The sequence below is a fragment of the Pan troglodytes genome, chromosome 23 (genome assembly GCF_028858775.2).
Source record: "Pan troglodytes isolate AG18354 chromosome 23, NHGRI_mPanTro3-v2.0_pri, whole genome shotgun sequence".
NCBI classification, from domain to species: Eukaryota; Metazoa; Chordata; class Mammalia; order Primates; family Hominidae; genus Pan; species Pan troglodytes.
Window position 1 is genome coordinate 31910052 of NC_086016.1, and position 20402 is coordinate 31930453.

Below are 20402 nucleotides of genomic sequence, written 5' to 3' on the forward strand. Positions count from 1 at the left end.
ACTCCCCACTAGTTTTTTTGTATTTTTTGTAGAGGTAGGGTTTTGCCATGTTGCCCAGGCTGGTCTCGAACTCCTGGACTCAAGACATCCTCCTGCCTTGGCTTCCCAAAGTGTTGGGATTACAGGCGTGAGCCACCATGCCCAGCCAAAAATGTTTTTAAATTAAATTTTTAAAAATAGAGGAGCTGTAGGCCGGGCGTGGTGGCTCACGCCTGTAATCCCAGCACTTTGTGACGCCGAGGTGGGTGGATCACGAGGTCAGGAGATTGAGACCATCCTGGCTAACACGGTGAAACCCCATTTCTACTAAAAATACAAAAACATTAGCCAGGTGTGGTGGCGGGCGCCTGTAGTCCCAGCTACTCGGGAGGCTGAGGCAGGAGAACGGCGTGAACCTGGGAGGCGGAGGTTGCAATGAGCAGAGATCGCATCACTGCACTCCAGCCTGGGCAACAGAGCAAGACTCCATCTCAAAAAAAAAAAAAAAATAGACGAGCTGTAATGCAGTTAGCACAGTCACAGATGCTGGCACATGGAAGAAACTGTTGGCAGAGAGACATGGATGCTAAGGACTCAGAAAACCAGACGATTCTGCTGGAAGGCTGGAGCAGTAGGAATGTGAAGAGGTGGAGTTGGAGAAACGTCTGGTCATTCATTCAGCAAGTGTTTGGCTGGCCACTGTGAGGCACTGTGCTAGCAGGACATATGATGGTAATATAGCATGTGGGGCTTAAACTTCTATGGGGAAGACACTAAAAGCCATCCTGTATTATCACAGACTGAGCCAAAGGCTCTGGGAAGCAGTGCAAGGAGAGGGAGGGATTAACCAGGGTGACAGCTGGTCTAGGGAAGCCTCAGAAGAGCTGAGACCGATAGGTGATAAAGACGAGCCACTTACGTTGGGCGTTAGAGGCAAAGCAGGGGAAGTAGCAGGTTTTAGGGCCCCTATGGGGAAAGCACTTGCTGTGTTGCAGGAGCTAACAGGCCAGGTACATGAGGTTGAAGGTGGAGAATACACGAGACCAGATCATTCAGGACCTGGTAAGTCATAGTGAAGAATCTGGGCCGGACACAGTGGTTCATGCCTGCAATCCTAGCACTTTGGGAGGCCGAGGTGGATGGATCACTTGAGGTCAGGAGTTCAAGACCAGCCTGGCCAACATGGTGAAACCCCTGTCTCTACTAAAAATACAAAAATTAGCGGGGGCGTGGTGGCGTGCACCTATAATCCCAGCTACTTGGGAGGGTGAGACAGGAGAATCGTTTGAACCTGGGAGGCAGAGGTTGTAGTGAGCTGAGGTCTCACCACTGCACTCCAGCCTGGGCGATAGAGTGAGACTCCATCTCAAAAAAAAAAAATAAATAAATAAATAAATAAATAATCTGGATTTTACCAAAATTAGAATGAGTAGCTACTACTGAAAATGTCTTAAGCAAGGGAGCAACAAGCTCTGTCATATAAAAACCTCACTCTGGGAACTGTGGGGCAACTAGATTGGAAGTGGGTGGGAATAAAAGCAGAGAGCCTAGCTAGGAGGCTGATGCCTGGCTCCTGGTTAGAGCTGATGGCTGTTAGAGACCTTGCAGCCTGGCTGGAAACCGTGCCTCCTGGCTGGGAGTGCCAGAGGAGAACACTGGGAAGCCCTGAGCAGGCATAGAGCAGTTGTTTTGTAGCTGGGGTAGCTGCCTGGCCTAGTAAGGTAAATGACTCACCCGTCTGCCATCTTTCACCTACAGCCTGATGTGATTCAGCCAGAGCTGGATTATCCAGAATCTTCTCTGATGGAGGAAGATTCAGGTCAGGAAACCCATGGAGAGGTAGGAGAGACCCTAGAAATTGTCCAGTTTTTCCTACCTGAGGTGTATCTTTGTGAAGACGAAGTTGAAGCCTAGAAAAATCATGACCTGCTGAAGATAGTATAGCTCTGGGGGTCAAATCAAGACCTAAACCAGGCCAGGCGCGGTCAGACGTGGTGGCTCACGCCTGTAATCCCAACACTTTGAGAGGCCAAGGCAGGTGAATCACTTGAGGTCAGGAGTTCGAGACCAGCCTGGGCAACATGGCAAAACCCTGTCTCTACTAAAAATACAAAAATTAGCCGGGTGTGATGGCTCATGCCTGTAATCCCAGCTACTCGGGAGGCTGAGGCAGGAGAATCGCTTTAACCGGGGAGTCAGAGGTTGCAGTGAGCTGAGATTGTGCCACTGCACTCCAGCCTGGGCAACAGAGCGAGACCCCATCTCAAGAACAAACAAACAAAAAACGCATAAAAAATTAAAGTTAGTTTTATTCAGAAGTTTTTTTGTTTTTTCTGTGTGTGTGCTTTTTTTTTTTTTTTGAGGAAAAAAAAAAAAAAAGGAGCCCTGAACCAAAGCGGAGGCTATTCTAAGACTTTTGTTTTTGAGACGCCATAATAGCTCACTGCAGCTTTGAACTCCTGGGCTCCTCCTGCCTTGGCCTCCTGAGTTGCTGGGAGTACAGGTGTGTGTCATTGTGCCCAGCTAATTTTTTGCAGAGACGTGGTCTTGCCATTACCCAGAAGGCTCTTAAACTCCCGGCCTCCAGTGATCCTCCCTCCTTGGCCTCCCAAAACACTAGGAAAATAGGCGTGAGGCACTATCCCTGGTCTCAGATGTTTATGAATGATTTCAGCATCACGTAGAGAATGACTCTGGGGGTTGAAGATTGCAACTTATATTAAATTGTTCCCAATTATTTGAGGGCAACATTCTGGTAAACAATAAAGCAGGGGCCAGGCACAGTGGCTCAAGCCTGTAATCCCAGCACTTTGGGAGGCTGAGGTGGGTGGATCACTTGAGGTCAGGAGTTCGAGACCAGCCTGGCCAACATGGTGAAACCCTGTCTCTACTAAAAATACAAAAATTAGCTGGGCGTGGTGGTGTCTGCCTGTAGTCCCAGCTACTCAGGAGGCTGAGACAGGAGAATCGCTTAAATCTGGGAGGCAGAGGTTGCAGTGAGCCGAGATCGTGCCACTGCACTCCAGCCTGGGTGACAGAGCGAGACACCATCTGAAAACAAACAAAAATGCATAAAGAATTAAAGTTAGTTTTATTAAGAAGTCTTTTTTTTTTTTTTGAGGCAGGGTCTTACTCTATTGCCCAGGCCAAAGTACAATGGCACAATCATGGCTCATTGCAGCCTCCAACTCCTGGGCTCAAAGGATCTCCTTGCCTTAGCCTCTCCAGTAGCTGGGACTATAGTTGCCTGCCACCACACCCAGCTAATTTAAAAATTTTTCTTTTATAGAGATGGAGTCTCGCTATGTTGACCAGGCTGGTTTTGAACTCCTGGCTTCAAGTGATCCTCCTGCCTCAGCCTCCCAAAGTGCTGAGATTACAAGCGTGAGTCATTGTGCCCAGTCTTGCTCTGTTACCCAGGCTAGAGTGAGGTGGCGTGATCTCGGCTCACTGCAACCTCCACTTCCCGGGTTCCAGCAGTTCTGCCTCAGCCTCCCGAGTAGCTGGGATTACAGGCACCCGCCACCATGCCTGACTAATTTTTTTATTTTGTAGTAGAGATCGGGTTTCACCATGTTGGCCAGGCTGTTCTCGAACTCCTGATCTCAGGTGATCTGCCCACCTTGGCCTCCCAAAGTGCTGGGATTACAGGCATAAGCCACCGTGCCCATCCGGCCTATTTTTTGTTTGTTTTTAAGAGATGGGGGTCTTGCTATGTTGCCAAGGCTGGTCTTGAACTCCTGGCCTCAAGTGATGCTTCTACCTTGGCCTCCCAAAGTGCTAGGATTACAAGCATGAGTCACTGCATCCCACCGTTATTTTTCTTTGCCATTGTATTTTCTAGATTTCTAACTTTTCTGCATCAACCGTGTATTATTTTTATAAGGTGGGGTACATAAATTAAAAGGGGGTTTCCCTGAGAGAGAGTGAATACAGAGAGCTAAGAAACGTGAGCCACCAGCTCTGGCTCCAGGCCTGGAACCCCTCTGCTTTGTGGCCCAGGACTCCCTCCTCAGATGCCAATGAGGACTTGTCCCTCGGTGGCACTGCCAAATGAGAGCTGCCTCCCCACCCCCCCCGCCCCAGAGCTCCCTGGATGGGACTGCCATGCAGGTGGGAAGAGGTAGGATTAACACCCTCCTCCGATTGGCACCAAGAAGCTGTTTATAACTAGAAAAAAGTTCTCCTCCCTCCCAAGCTTAGCCTGAGGCATTTCCTGGAGGCAAAAGCTGGGACAGTCTTTAAAGTCAGAAAGCCTCAAGGGCTTCCCACTTGCTCCCCAGCACAGGTGTTAGGAAAAGTTAAATACTTGGGTACCTTGGAAAGTGAGTTCCAGAAGGTCTCTGATCCCACATAGCTCTGAGCAAGCAGGACCACTCTCCTAAGAGTACTGGAGTTAATGTCATTTCCCTAGCTTCTCTCTTGTGCTCAAAAATATCTCTTAAGCTGGGCGCAGTGGCTCATGCCTGTAATCCCAACACTTTGGGAGGCCAAGGCGGGAGGATCGCTTGAGCCTAGGAGTTTGAGACTAGCCTGGGCAACATTAGACCCTGTCTCTACAAAAAGTAAAAAAAAAAGAATTTCAGCTCAGGTTAGGGCTATGAAGAAAATCAAACTGATAATTTATGGAGAGTGACTCTGGTTTGAAGAGTAATGTTACATGCGCTTTGTTTCTTTTATCTTTTTTTTTTTTTTTTTTTTTTTTTTGAGACAGGGTGTCACTCAGTCTCCTAGGCTGGAGTGCAGTGGCACTGTCTCGGCTCACTGCAACTTCTGCCTCCCGGGTTCAAATGATTCTTGTGCCTCAGCCTCCCAAGTAGCTGGGATTACAGGTGTGTGCCACCACGCCCAGCTTATTTTTTGTATTTTAATAGAGATGGGGTTTCACCACGTTGCCCAGGCAATCCACCCACCTTAGCCTCCCCAAGTGCTGAGATTACCTGCATGAGCCACCGTGGCCGGCCAAGAGCATTGATTTTAGAATGGACAGTCCTGGGTTAGACTTCAAGCCCCACCATTCACTGGCTGTGCGAACTCAGACAAGTTTCTTATCCTCTCTGAGCCAGTTCCTTTATCTGTAAAATAAATAACCCCCATGATACTGCACAATGGCAGCCATAATTCTTGTTGTTTCTGAGGGTGTTGTTATCTAGGAGGGGTGTCAAGGGAAGTAAACTCTGTATAGTAAATCTCCACCCAGCTGACTGCTTAAATAACCCAGCCAGAGGGTACCCTAGAAGCTTCTGGCACCCCAGGGCTGCCTGCCAGGGCTTAAAACATTTTACCTCTGTGTTGTCATGGTGGCCCAAAGAAGGAAGGCCCAGCTCTCAGAACATTCTAGGTTTGTACACCAAGCACACCTTGAGCTTGTCCCAGGTAGACACAAGGATGCTTCCTAACCACAGGCTGGGTTCCCTGGGGAGTGGACTCCACTGGGGGCTAGTGTAGACCAAGGAAAAGAAACAGGACCAGCAGAAGAAGTCAGACTGGCTGGGCGTGGTGGCTCATGCCTGTAATCCCAAGACTTTGGGAGGCCGAGGCAGATGGATCATCTGAGGTCAGGAGTTTGAGACCAGCCTGGCCAAATGGTGAAACCCCGTCTCTACTAAAAATACAAAAAATTAGCTGGGCATGGTGGGGCGGGGGCACCTGTAATCCCAGCTACTTGGGAAACTGAGACAGGAGAATTGCTTGAACCTGGGAGGCAGAGGCTGCAGTGAGCTGACATCACACCACTGCCCTCTTGCCTGGGCGACAGAGTGAGACTCCATTTCAAAAAAAAAAAAAAAAAGAAGTCAGACCAAGATGTAGATGTGTTCTTTGTGTTTTTGTTTTTGTTGTTGTTTTTGAGATGGAGTCTTGCTCTGTCACCCAGGCTGGAGTGCAATGGCATGATCTTGGCTCACTGTAACCTCTGCCTCCTGGATTCAGGTGATTTTCCCACCTTAGTCTCCCGAGTAGCTGGGACTACAGGCTCCCACCACCATGTCTGGCTAGTTTTGGTATTTTTAGTAGAGACAGGGTTTCACTATGTTGGCCAGGCTGGTCTCAAACTCCTGATCTTGTGATCCACCCGCCTCGGCCTCCCAAAGTGCTGGGATTACAGGTGTGAGCCACTGCATCTGGCCATAGATGCAGTTTCAACAAAGGCTTCCGCTGACCCTGGTTAGTTCTGAAGCATGGCCGTTCAGAGCTGTCCTGATCTGGGTGACCAGGGCCATTTATAGCCTCTCTTTTTGAGTTTTTTTTTTCTTTTGGTAGAGATGGGGTTTCACCATGTTGCCCAGGCTGGTCTTGAATTCCTGGACTCAAGTGATCTGCCTGCCTTGTCCTCCCAAAGTTCTGGGATTACAGGCGTGAGCCACCGCACCCAGACTGTAGTCTCTTTTGATCACTCGCTGGAGGCTGCTGCCTAGGAAGTGGGCAGACAGGGCAGGGCAGTTCTCTTCAGCCTGGCCAATCCCTGAAGAGGCCAACAGCACGTCCAGCATCTGAGGTGGTAAATCTTTCGTACTGAAGGGACTATGGGTACCCACCACACTCCCCTCCCTACCTCTGTATCTTTCTCCGGCCCATTTTATACCTGCATCTGCTTCTTGAAGCTCTGTAACAACAGATTGGCAAAATAAAAATCACTAGATGTCCTTTTACTTATTAAATTCACACAGTTTTTTTTTTTAAATCATTATAATATCCGGCATGAGCCAAGATATGGGAAATGATTGTTTCAAACACTGCTGGCGGGAAGACCCATTCAACAACATCAGTCAAAAAACTTGACCCAGCAATTCTATTTCTAAGAATTTATCCTGAGAAGATAATCATGATTGTGGGCAAATATTTAGCCAGGAGACTCTTCATTGTAGCTTAACAGCAAATAATTAGAAACAACCTCAATGTACAAAAACAGGGAATTGCCCGACTAAAGCATGGTATAATAGAAGACAAGTAAGCCATTCGACATGATGCAGATGAGAAACAGAAAGATGTTCACAGTATCTCATTACCTGAATAAATGGTGATAATAGCATGTGTAGTACGATCCCATATTTGTAGAAAACCATTATGTGTATTCTTTTTTTCTAAAAAAAAAATGCTGGAAGGATAAGAACTAAAATCTTAACAGTGATTATTTCCGCATGGCAGGATTATCAGTAGTTTTCCTTTGCTTATTTGTGTGAGCCACACCGAGCATGTTACTGCTTTTGTACTAAGGGGGGAAAGCAATGTAAGTTATTAAAAAGAAATAGATTCCATCCCCATGACTCAGTCAGCCCTTCCAAACACAAGGAACAAGGACCGTCCTACAAATGAGTTTGAAGTCCTCTGGGGAAAGGACAGAAATCAATGAATTTAAAATGCCTGAGCAATGTGCAAAGTTGGAGAGAATACAAATTCCTTGCACAAGATGGAGGTTGTGGCGGCTGCTTGAGTGACAGCAAAGGACGAACACTCTGTACTGTGTGGGGCAGGCAACCAGCACACACAGAAGATCACACACACAAAAATAGTGCCTTCTCTGGGCACTCACTTGGGGGCAGGCCTGGGCCAGGTGCCGCACATGCACCCTGTGTCACTGGATCGTCATTCCAAGTGGAAAATGAGGCTCAGAGAGGTTAAGTGTCTTGCCCAGGGTAACGCAGCTAGTGAGAGTAGAGCAGAGATCCAAATGCAGGACCATTGGCTATGCTCATATTTATTACTATGTGCCATGTAAAAAAAAAATCATTTTTCTCTTTTCTTTGGGGCCTTGGCCTGATATGCTTGAATTTATATATAGACCGAATGCCAAGGGCAGACTCCAGCAGGCATCAAGGACAGAGCAATGATGGAGTGTAGCGAAAGTGTTGGCTGGCAGCTGCTTGGTGCTGACTGCCTTCTTGCTGCTCCTGGCCTATCCCCATTTTGAAACTTCTGCCTAGACTGGGCACAGTGGCTCACACCTGTAATCCCAGCACTTTGGGAGGCTGAGGCAGGCAGATCGCTTGAGCTCAGGAGTTTGAGACCAGCCTGGGAAACATGCGGGAACCCCATCTCTACAAAAAATATAAAAATTAGCTGGGTGTGGTGGTGCACACCTGCAGTCCCAGCTACTCAGGAAGCTGAGGTGGGAGGATCACTCGAGCTTGGGAGGTGGAGGTTGCAGTGAACCAAGGTCACAACACTGCCCTCCAGCCTGGGTGGCAGAGTGACACCCTGTCTCAAAAAGCAAAACAAAACAAAAAACTTTTATCCAGAACCTTCCCTGATTGCTCTGGAACCCTTCTTCTCCATTGCACTTTTTTTTTTTTTTTTTTTTTTTGAGATGGAGTTTCACTCTTGTTGCCCAGGCTGGAGTGCAACAGCGCGATCTTAGCTCACTGCAAACTCTGCCTCCGGTGTTCAAGCAATTCTCCTGCCTCAGCCTCCCAAGTACCTGGGATTACAGGCATGCACCACCACACCCAGCTAATTTTGTATTTTTGGTAGTGATGGGGTTTCACCATGTTGGTCAGGCTGGTCTCGAACTCCTGACCTCAGGTGATCCACCCACCTCGGCCTCCCAAAGTGCTGGGATTACAGGCGTAAGCCACCGCACCCAGCCTCCATTGCACTCTTGTAAGGCCAGACTGATGCCCCTGCTTAAACACCTTCAATGGCTCCCCACTGCCCACAACAAGATCAAGTTCATATTCCCTAGCCTGACATGTAAGACCCAGGCTACCTCAAATCTCACTTCACAAACCTACCAAATAGGGTCCTTGCTGGGCTTTCCTTTGCTCCATCACCTTATGCCTGGGCATGGATTAGGGAGACAGGACATGCCTGAGTTTGAATCCTAGCCCTGCTGCTCTTTGGCTGGGGCTCCTTGGGCAGGTTGTTTCCCCTCTCTGACCCTCAGTTTCCTCATCTGAAAAATGGAATAATGATGCTGACATGTCACAGGGTGGTTGGGAAAATATATGAGAGTGCTTGTGATGTGCTTAGCACAGGTCTAGGAGGGGTCATTTGTTATGTTGCTACAGAGGGTAAATGAATGGGTCTCCCCGCACAGTCTTCAGGGACCTGTGCCTAATTAGCATATTTGATCCACAAAAATGCAGGCTGAGTGCTTTGGGGCTGACTGTACAGCTGAATCAGCCAAGTGCCTCCCCCTCATTGTCCCAGCTGCTTTAAAATCGTGTTCTCGGCATCCCTTCCCTCCCTCTGAGGCCTGATCGCTTTCCTGTGTTCTCCTTTTTGTCCCTTGGCAATCTCATTTTCCATGCCTCCAACACTATTTTAAGCCCCAGTAACCGTGTATCTTCCTCGGGCATCCCTTATCTCTCCCCAACACCTTTCACTGAGAACAGAGTCCTCTCAGTTCCCTCCATCCTTGCTGTCTCAGCAGGCTTCTGTCTCCCTCCTGTGCAGGCCCCAAACAGGGAGGGCCACCTCTTGCCCTGGGGCTGCAACTCCATGCGATGCCTGATCTCCTTAGCTCACCAAGCTTTCCTAATGGAAACATCTCCTTCCATTGGGCCCTCTGCAGGGAATCCTTTCCCTCCACTGGCAGTCAGGAGAGGCTACAGCAGAGCAGAGATTGGGGAAATATGTCCTGCCCAGCTTCCTACTCTCTTCCCTTTCCCCTGCCCAGCTTTCTATTCTCTTCCCTTTCCCCTGCCCCTCTGCCAATAGAATGACTTGAATTACAGGCTATATCAGCAAAAGCAAGGTATTTAGAACAAAGGAGGTGATAGGCCCTCTTTTTCGTGCTGAGCTAACCACATGTGGAGTATTGTAGCTTCCAGTTCAAGTGCCTAGCTATAGGGGAGGAAAGCCTATAGGGGCTGAGAGAATGGACTTTGGAAGCTGCAAATCTGGGTTTGAATTCTGACTCAGCCACTTTGCAGCCAAAAGCAAGTGACTGAACTTCCTTTTTATTTTTGTTTTTATTTTTGAGACAGAGTCTCATTCTGTTGCCCAGGCTGGAGTGCAGTGGTGCGATCTCGGCTCACTGTAACCTCCACCTCCCGGGTTCAAGCAATTCTCTTGCCTCAACCTCCCTAGTAGCTGGGACTATAGGCACATGCCACCACGCCCGGCTAATTTTTTACTTTTAGTAGAGACAGGGTTTCACTATGTTGGCCAGGCTTGTCTCGAACTCCTGACCTCAGGTGATCCACCCGCCTTGGCCTCCCAAAGTGCTGGGATTACAGGCGTGAGCCACTGCGCCCGGCCTGAACTTCCAAACAAGACTTTTAATCAACCATTTTCCTGGCTTTGTTTCAAGGATTCACTGAGGGTAATTTCCAGTCCTACAAAGCTGTGTGGGGCACCTCCTCTGGGCTCCCAGGACACCGACTGCACACTTACCAGGCCTGTCCTTCTGTGTCCAGCTTGTGTATCCAGGCCGTCCAGAGCCCATGGGAGATGGCCCAGGAGGAATTAGGGCAGCTCTGCCAAGAGAGTGGGGTGTGGGGTGCACAGAAAGCCAGCTGGAGCATTGGCGGGAAGTACCTGCCACTCCTCTCCCAGCCCGGTCCCTGTGGGCAAGTCCCTGTGAGCTCACTAGCTTGTCTCACGGCAGACCGGGACTGTACACACCTTATCCCAGCCACCCTGCCAACATCTCCAGTTTATTGATAGGACAACTGTGGCTTCGGAAGGTGAGGCCACCTTGCTCAAAGTCAGAGAGCCAGGGAGTGGCTGAGCCCAGCTCAGTTCTGACCCCAGAGCCTAGCCCCTGCTCTGAATGGCAAAAGCAAAATAGGCCACCAGCCATTTAGAGGACCCTGGTCCCCCAGGGAAAAGGTCTGACCTGGCCATCACGTCTTACTCTGAATTAACACCCTGGGGAGCGTTAAATGCCTTTTTGTGTAGGCCTCTCTCAAGCAGGGGAGTGTGGTTTTCCAGGTGTGACAGGCCACCTCCTGTTTGACAGGTCATCAAGCTGGTCCTCATCTGTCACTGTCACTGTCCTGTGGCAAGGCCTCTGGCCCTGAAGGCTGGGCTGTGGACATTGGCTCTGTCATGGGGCACCTGGGGAGCCCATCAGAGTGAAGGGGCCAGTAGCTTCACTTTCTTCTAAACAAACTCCCATCCAAAGGGCTCAAATATGGAGTTTCCAACCTTCCCTAGAGACAAGGGCCTGGGGAGAGGCTGTTTCACGACAGAAGTCACCCATGGAGGCAAAAGCCTTGGAGTTCAAGCCACCCCCGATTCTGTCCCACCAGCGAGAACTACCAGCCAAAACCCAGAGTGACGGGCCACTCTATAACTGTTCATGGCCCTAGGACCCCAGAATTCCATGCTTCAAACTGTGCCCCCCGGAAATAGCAGGTGATGTGTGCAAAGGGGTTTCTGGCAGGGTGGTTAAAAGAAGGGAGATGGCTGGGCGCAATGGCTCACACCTGTAATCCCAGCACTTTGGGAGGTCAAGGCGGGAGGATCACTTGAGCCCAGGAGTTCAAAACCAGCCTGGGCAACATGGTGAAACCCTGTCTGTATTATTAAAAATAATAATAAAATAAAATAAGAAAGAGAAATTCCTAACTTTATAGGAATCATTGGTGCTTTTCTCACTGGGGGCCCCTTTTCCACCTGGCTCTTCTGCGTAAAATCACTTTAAGGAGGAGAAAACCATAATTACAATCTCCTTAGGATGGCAGAGCACTTAAGGGACATGTCAGAGTGCTGAGAGTGGACTCCTGTTGCTAGAAAAGGCAGCGTCACCGTCATCATTTCATATTCAGAAAACTAGAATTAAGTACCTGTCATTTTTGTAATTCAGACCACAGTAAGTAAAGCTGGAGGAAACCTCCATGGCTGGAAGAGAGCCACAGAAGCTCAGCGAAGTCTTTTTTTTTGAGACAGAGTCTTGCTCTGTTGCCCACGCTGGAGTGCAGTGGCGTGATCTTGGCTCACTGCAACCTCCACCTCCCGGGTTCAAGTGATTCTTGTGCCTCGGCCTCCCAAGTAGCTGGAGACTACAGATGTGTGCCACCATGCCCAGCTAATTTTTGTATTTTTAGTAGAGACGGGATTTCACCATGTTGGCCAGGCTGGTCTCCAACTCCTGACCTCAGGTGATCCGCCCACCTCGGCCTCCCAAAGTATTGGAATTACAGGCGTGAGCCACCACACCCGGCCCCAGCAGAGTCTTAAGCAGGACAAAGCTCCCCACCCCCAGGGGAGGGGGGGATGTCTGGAATTCCAAAGCCTAAGATTGGGGCTGGTTGGGGGTTGAAACAGGTTGAGAAAATCTGGACTAAATGCCCTTTAAGATGTACTGAATTCCGCCAGTCTGTATGAAATCCTCTTGCTGATTATCGATCGTTGGAAGGGAATTTTCAGTGTGATGTGAAGTGAGAATTTCATGCTCGTTTTGAGGATCCCCACCCTCACCCCATACACACATAGGGTAACCTCTAGAAAGAACGATTTTTTTTTTTGAGACAGGGTCTTGCTCTGTTGCCCAGGTTGGAGTGCAGTGGCATGCTCAGGGCTCACTGCAGCCTCCACCCCACCAGGCTCAAGTGATCCTCCCACCTCAGGCTCCCGAGTAGCTATGCTACTCAGGAGCTATGCACCTCAGGCTCCCGAGGTGCATGCCACCACACCTGGCTAATTTTTCTATTTTTTGTAGAGACGAGGTTTCGCCATGTTGCCCTAGCTGTTCTTGAACCCCCAGGCTCAAGCAATCCACCCACCTCCGTCTTTCAAAGTGCTGGGATTACAGGCATGAGCCACTGCACCCAGCCCTCAGAATGAATTTTTAACCCTAGTTCTGACTACTGAATTGCAACAGCCTCTGGCCACAGTCAAAGCCCCTGCCTTGCTGCCCCACACTCAAGAGATTTAGAGAAGGCCAGATGCCAAGCTGCTCTGGGGAGCCTCTGCTCCACCCTTCCTCTCCCTGGGGACTGGCCTTCCCCCAGGTGGGTCCCCTGGAGCCTGGGTGCCTCCCCAGCTCTTTCTAGGCATCCCATAAACATGCTCTGGGTGCCAACACCCCTCCCCACCTCTAAGCCCCCTCTTCCTTGTCAATGCCAATTTCCTTCCAAGAAGGATCCTCCTGTTCCATTCTTCCTGCTGGCTGCCTCCCCGCCACTTCCTGGCAGAGCCCCAGTGAACCCCATTGCCTCTGCCTAGTTAATCTCTCTCTCTCTCTGCTTCTGGGAATTCTCTTTGCTCTCAGCCTCTTTCTGTTGATTTTGCTTATTTCTCTTCCCACTCATTTCTTCATTCATGTGTTAGGATTTAGCACAATTATTAATCATTTTTACAAAATGTCTTATATAATATCCACATGCCTCTTGTACAGTGAATTCCAAGAAGGCAGAGTCTGGGTTCTTCTCACACATGCCTGACACATAGTCGATTTTTGGCGAATATGTGAGTGGATGCCCTTGTCCTCCTCTTCCTTTTCCCTTCCAGCCGGGCTGACCGCCCAGTCCCTGATTTCTGAGAACAAGCTGCAAACACTGAGAGCTGCGCTTTGAACCACTGACTAGGCAGTGGGCTGGCCTGCCTTCTGGCCTTAACTCCTTCCCTTCTGCCTTTTTTTTTTTTCTTTTTTTTTAGAGACAGGGCCTTGCTCTGTCATCCAAGCCTAAGTGCAGGGGCTTGATCATAGCTCACTGCAGCCTCGAACTCCTGGGCTTAGCCTCAACCTCATGAATAGTCAGGACTGGGACTACAGCTGAGCACCACTATGCCTGGCTAATTTTTATTTTTTTAATTAATTTTAATTATTATTATTATTTTTTGAGACGGAGTCTCGCTCTGTCACCCAGGCTGGAGTGCAATGGCGCAGTCTCTGCTCACTGCAACCTCTGCCTCCTGGGTTCAAGTGATTCCCCTGCCTCAGCCTCCCGAGTGGCTGGGATTACAGGTGTGTGCCACCACCCCCGGCTAATTTTTGTATTTTTAGTAGAGACGGGGTTTCGTTATGTTGGCCAGGCTGGTCTCAAACTCCTGACTTCAGGTGATCCACTTGCCCCGGCCTCCCAAAGTGCTGAGATTATAGGCGTGAGCCATCATGCCCGGCCTCTATTATTTTCATTTATGCACATTCCCTTCCAGACTTGCTTTGTTTGTATGAAAAAAAAAAATTAACATTTTCACCATCATGGTGCATCAATCATGTATTCTACTTTTTAAAATTCTTGAATATTTAGTTTCCCATGTCACTACCAAGTCTCTGTTGATATCATTTTAAACGGCTACACAACACCCCCTTGCATTTTTCTTTTGTTTGCTTTTTTTCTTCTTTACAGAGGTGGTCGAGTTACCCCCCTGCATTTCTTGGGTATTGACTTTTTTTGTTTTGTTTCCCTCCCAGTATGATTTTACCCAAGCTCCTGGTGTGGCAGGGCCATGCAAGTTCTCACCAATCCTTTCTTCTTCCAGACTGCACCTGGCTCTTTAAGCCTAACCCATCCTCCCACCCCTGTGGGGGCTCGGGTCCCTTTTAGTAAACAAGGACCGGCTCTGCCCCACCACCTCACAGAGGCACAGAAGCACTGTTCAAACACACATGTCCATGACATTGCCACCCACAGATTAGGAACAAAGATGCTGGAGTCTTAAGTCCTCTTGGAGACGCAAGGTCTTCAAAGCTTGCTGGCAAATGTGATAGTCGTGTTCTTTGCCAGGGCCTAGAGAAGGCACTTAGAAAATACCTGTGTAGAAGCAGCAGTGGGGATGGTGGGATGCAGTGATCCAGCAGGCATTTCTAGCCCCACTTCGCTTCTAACACTTCTGCAGCTGCAAATTTTTTTTTCCTTTTAAGAGACAAGGTCTCTGGCTGGGTGCGGTGGCTCACGTTTATAATCCCAGCACTTTGGGAGGCTGAGGTGGGTGGATCACGAGGTCAGGAGTTCGAGACTAGCCTGGCCAACATGGTGAAACCCCGTCTCTACTAAAAATACAAAAATTAGCCAGGCACGGTGGTGCACACCTGTAGTCCCAGCTACTCGGGAGGCTGAGGCAGGAGCATCACTGGAACCCGGGAGGCGGAGGTTGCAGTGAGCCGAGATCGTGCCAGTGCACTCCAGCCTGGGTGACAGAGCAAGACTCCGTCTCAAAAAAAAAAGAGACAAGGTCTCACTCGTTGCCCAGGCTGGAGTGCAGTGGCATGATTATAGCTCACTGCAGCCTCCAACTCCTGGGCTCAAGTGATCCTCCAGCCTCAGCCTCCTGCGTAGCTGGGACTACAGGTGTGCACCACCATACCCACCTTATTTATTATTTTCTGGAGGGATCGGGTCTTGCTATGTTGCACAGGCTGGAGCAGCTGCCAACGTTAATTAAACCTTGGGATCTCCTCAGAGGATTTAACTGGCACCAGGTGGAAAGATTTCATCTGGTCCAACAGGATCACTGTACAGATGGGAAAACTGAGGCCCTGAGAGGTGAGGCAGTAGGCGTAGGAACACCATTCTGGATGGCCCCTGAGCTGTTTTCAAAGCACCTCTGAAAGAGTGCTTTCAAGATCTGAAACGAGAAAGTAGTAGATCCTCAAGGGAGATGAAGTTTGACCTGGCACTACATTCTGAAAAATTTGAAAAACTGACTCCTTCTCAAATACTTTAAACCAGGATTTTCACATGAGGCCTGAACACCAGTCCAGGTGGGTGGGAGGTATAGATGACTAAGAGAATGTGAGAGGGGCCGTGTGAACAGGAACCGGTAAGACCAGTAAATCCTGGGAACTCCCAACTCACCTTGCCTTGCTCCAGGGACAAGCACTGGACCTGAGGAGTTTAGGGAGGTCCCTGGCAAATGCCTCCAGGAGGAAACAGAGTCTTCCTGCTGCCTGTCAGGACGGCTGACCCTGGGCCTGATCTCAGCTAATTCAGCAGCTCAGGGGGAGGACACCACCCCCGTATCTGCTCTGCATCTCAAATACACCAAGAGGGCTGGCCAGGCAGAGGGACTGCTATTGATTTTCACTTGTGCGGGCTGACCTAACAAAACCAATCCATCAAGTGCCTGTCTGCCTCTGCTTCAGACTCATCCTAAGCACGTGCAAATAAATTGCACCAGCATCCAGGGTGATTTGTCAAGGTCCAGCCAGGCATGGGCCCTGGCTTCCGCTGATAGGATGGGGCTCCAGGCTAGGCTGGGCTAGGGTCAGCCCAGTCAATGCCCCGCTGTTGACTCGCCATTGAGTGACAACACGCAGTGTGGCCTGGCATCTGCTGCCACGCTAGGAACTGGTTGGCCATGCCTGGGAAGGGGCTTTGAGTTAACAGGCCAAAGTCCCACTCACTTTGACAGGGCTTGGCAGCGACATTCTCACTTGTTTCTTAAGGTTTCTGTCCGAACTTTAGATTTGGGGGGATTTATTACAATGTAGATACAACCATGAGGTGCTGAGTTTGGGTACTGCCTCTGCCACTGGCTGAATGTCCTTGGGCCAGTTGTGAGATGGAGATGACACCAACTACAGGGGTCTAGAGCCCTGTAAAGGCCAGGGTCCAATCCCTGTTCTGCCACTTCCTAGCTGTGGCCGGGGCAGGTGCCTTCAGCCCTTGGTGCCTCATTTTCCTTATCTGTACTACCGGGCTGAAAATGGTACCTACCTCTTACAGTGGAGCTGTCATAACTGAATGAGAAAATGCAAAGGACCACAGGGGCTCACCCCACCCAGCCCTTCATTCCACTAGCAAGGACTGGAGGCTCAGAGAAGGGGGTGATGTTCTGGGGTCACACAGCAAGGCAGAGCAGCATCAGAGGGGTTACAGGAGCCACAAGCAGGAGAGGATGATGGAGAGAGCACAGTGACCATCCTGCCTTCCTGTCCTCCAGCTGGCAGCTGTCCCTGAAGAATGAGACACAGGGAATGTGGGTCATGGACATACACAGATCGTTTGAAAGGGTCAAAAATTTTATTAGCAGGACTTTTTGTGTTTTTGAATATACAGGTTTCCTGCTGTCCAGGGTAAAGGGGAAGTGGTGTCTTGTGGCCCGAGGTTTGGGGCGCTTGCCTTGGGACTCCATCCCCATCTCTTTCCCGCCAGCGCAGCTGGGGGAAGGTGCCTGCTTGCCGGCCCCACGGATTCTTCGGCTGTGGCATAAGGCACTGTGTGTTCTGCAGGAAGGCGCTCATGGCTGGCTGGTAGATGAGAGGCGGCCTTCTCAGGGGCTGCAAAGCTGAGGCTGTTGAGGGGTTGAGTTGAACCTGGGGCCCCTAGTGAGGAGGCCCCAGGCGATGGGAGCGCGGCCTGGTGAGTCTGGTGCCGCTGCCTCCCCGCTGGCCCTGCACCAGGTCTCAGGATGGGATCATGCCTTTGCTCCTCTTGCGGTCAGCCATGGTTCTCCGGTTGTGGTTGGCTCTTGTCGCCTTGTTGGCTTCCTTCTTCCTGCGTTCCTGGGTTGTCTCGCGGCTCTGCCCATGGCCTCGGGGGCTGCCGGCCACTGCTGTTGAGCTGTCATGCCGGTACCTGAGGGAGGAACAACCCACCCCACGAGAACCTGTCAGCTGGAAGAGGCTCTGGCGGGAGAGCCCACAGCCTGCCTTGGTGTTCACTAGGAGAGGACACAGACTGGGCCTGGTCACTCATGTTCCAACTTCAGATGGAAGGAGAGATGGAGCCCGGCAGGGGCAGGGCCCTGGGGCTCTGACCAGCCCCGAGCCTGGTGTTTTCTCTTCTCTGGGCCTTGCTTCCAGGTCTGCCCATTGCTACGTGTAGCGGAGGAACAGCTAGAGAGCTGACACAGCCTACAGGAGACGGGGAGGGCTTCAGGTGGGTCTCCTCCTTTCTCCATCTGGGGCCACATGCTGCAGCTGAGACATTACTCCTGTTCTCCACCCTAGGGCTTTGCCTGGCAGCCTCCAAAGACCAAGTGCACTCACAGATGTGACCTAGGGCCCTTTCAGACCATCTTGACCACTGGGATTTGCCAGAGCTCCGCACTCAGTGGGCTGGGATGGATGAGAAGTCAGGGTTGCTCTGCTCCCTGCTCAACAACCTTCTGTGGCTCCCCACTGCCTTCAGAATGAAATCCAAATGCCTTCCCTGTGGCCAGGCCTCCTGAACCCAGCAGACAGTGCTGCATGAAGCCTAGGGCCGGGATGCGGGAGTGGGCTTCTACTCCTGGCTTGGCCTTAGGTGGAGGCAGATCCTTGGCCCCTCTCAATGTTTCCTCACTGGGAAGATGCGGGGCCTGGATGAGGAGTCTCTGGGTACTGATCTCAGCTCCCCTCGAAGATCCCTCTCCTGACCACGCCTGCTTTCTTACTTTTCTGCCCTCATATGACAAACTCCTCTGAGGCCTTTTCACCCTGAGGGGCCCAACTCAAGTGCCCGTCACTTCCATACCTCTATCAGCCAGAAAGGATGTGTGTGTGTCTGTCTGAGCTCTCTCACATTTACACTCTGCCTGATATCAGCTAGCCCTGGACACGTTGGGTGATAAATCCCCTCCTGTGTTCACCAAGTAATGGTTATGAGTGCGGACCCTGGAGCTGAGCCATCTGGGCTCCATCTTTGCTACATCACCTACTAGCTGTGTGACTTCTGGCTGGTTACTTAACGTCTCTGGGCCTGAGTTTTTTCATCTGTCAAATAAGCATAGTGATAATGGTAGCTACTTCACCGGGTTGTCGTGAGAACTAAATACACATGGAGCACTTAGGGTGTACGTGTGGGTTTCCTGGGTGGCTGGCTAGGCCCTGCCCAGATGGTGGGAGGGGTCCCCCCAGAAGCAGCCCCTTGAATGCTCACCCTTTCTTGGCGAGAAAGGCCATGCGCCTGGCTTCTGCCTTCTCTCTCAGCACTGCAGGGTCCTGCACAAAATGGTCGGGCTGTGGAAGGGAGAGGAGACCAAATCTGGAGTCAGGAGCTGCCATATTTTCCTGAGCGGCGATGAGGCCCTGCTCAAGTGAAGCTTGTCGATGCCTCCATGCCAGGTGTGGGGGGAAGCTGCAGCCTGGCAGAGCGATGCCCAGGAATGGAGTGGGATTACTGTGGTCTGAGGTTTCCATTAGGAGCCCCCTGCCCCACCTCTTCCCTGAGCGGGTGGCAGCTGAAGGGACTGAGGCTTCCTGGACAGGCTGGTAGAGTGGATAGACCATAGTTATGGCATAACAATGACAAATGGGAGTGGTGGGGAAGCCAGGATGGCCACTGTGAGAGGCTGTGCAGGGCCCTGAAGACTGCGGGAGCCACCCGTGGGAGCTAAGTGGTCCCGGGAGCTGCAGGCCTAGGCCTCACTGTGGCACCACTAGCGGCATGTGTGGGAGTGCCCACTCTCAAGGACAGCCTTCTCTGCCAACAGTGCAAGGAAAAACTGGGACCTAGGGACCACAGACAGGCTTTGGTGGCCAGTAGCTTTAAAAAGGAAAAAAAAAGGCCAGACACTGTAGTTTACATCTGTAATCCCAGCACTTTGGGAGGTCAAGGTGGGAGGATCACTTGAGTCCAGGAGTTTGAGACTAGCCTGGGCAACACTGTGAGATCCCATCTCTACAAAAACATATAAAAACTAGCCAGGCGTGGTGGTGTGAGCCCATACTCCCAGCTACTAGGGAAGCTGAGGTGGGAGGATTGCTTGGGCCCAGGAGTTTGAGGCTGTAGTAAGCCATGACTGCACCACTGCACCCCAGCCTAGGCGACAAAGCGAGACTCTGTCTCTAAAAAGAAGAAGAAGAAGAAGGCTGGGTGTGGTGGCTCATGCCTGTAATCCCAGCACTTTGGGAGGCCGAGGCAGGTGGATCACCTGAGGTCAGGAGTTGGAGATCAGCCTGGCCAACATGGTGAAACCCCGTCTTTACTGAAAATACAAAAAATTAGCCAGGCATGGTGGCGAGCTCCTGTAATCCCAGCTACTTGGGAGGCTGAGGCAGGAGAATCACTTGAATCCGGGAGGTGGAGGTTGCAGTGAGCCAAGATTGCACCATTGCACTCCAGCCTGGATGACGAGAGTGGGACGCCATCTCCAAAACAACAACAACAACAAAACACACACACACACACAAAACTGGTAGGTTTTACATAAAAATCTGGGCTGACCCCTTGCCTGAGAAGCAGATAAATCTGTGGAAACTCTGAGTCTGTGCTTGCACCGAGGAGCCCCTGAGGCAGGGCACGTGCTTCCCACTGCTCAGCGCAGTCCCCACCAGGCCCCGCTACTCATTGCCGTTGGTGACCTGGCCCCAGAAACATCTGAATTTGTCACCCTGGTGTGGGGCATGATCCCAGGTTGCTGCCCTGTCACCTGAGCAGTACCGCTTTTATCTGTTCTGTACGTTGAGGTTCTAGTTAAGATTTCATTCAAATAAAAAGTTTAGCTGCTAAAAAGTAGAATTTTCTAACTTACCAATCCAGATGACCTCCCAGGGCCCTTGGGCTCTAACTCCTCTCTGATTTTAAGAATTGCCATCCTGGGTACGGTGCTGCTAACTGCCCTTCTCCTGACCCCTAGGCTCCCGGGCCTAATAATGAAGCTGGTGG

General features: G+C 50.6%; 1 protein-coding gene and 1 long non-coding RNA gene across 44 annotated transcripts in view; both read right to left on the reverse strand.

The window, feature by feature from the left end:
- Positions 1-6521: 6521 nt before the first annotated feature.
- LOC134809719 (uncharacterized) lies at positions 6522-16768 on the reverse strand. The gene is made up of 4 exons (XR_010156100.1): positions 16530-16768; positions 15182-15438; positions 10315-10397; positions 6522-6583 (listed from the first exon to the last, which is right to left on the reverse strand). It is a non-coding gene; the product is annotated as an uncharacterized LOC134809719 (long non-coding RNA).
- A 48-nt stretch (positions 16769-16816) lies between these two features.
- Positions 16817-20402, reverse strand: part of ASCC2 (activating signal cointegrator 1 complex subunit 2) — a 49943-nt gene continuing 46357 nt past the window's right edge. For all 43 annotated transcript variants that reach the window (XM_054675773.2, XM_515064.8, XM_063808111.1 and 40 more), the window contains 2 exons: positions 18675-18754; positions 16817-17390 (listed from right to left, as the gene is read on the reverse strand). In XM_054675773.2, the coding sequence (XP_054531748.1) occupies positions 17219-17390; positions 18675-18754 (252 nt within the window). In that variant the 3' untranslated portion in view covers positions 16817-17218. The remainder of the gene's footprint in view (positions 17391-18674; positions 18755-20402) is intronic.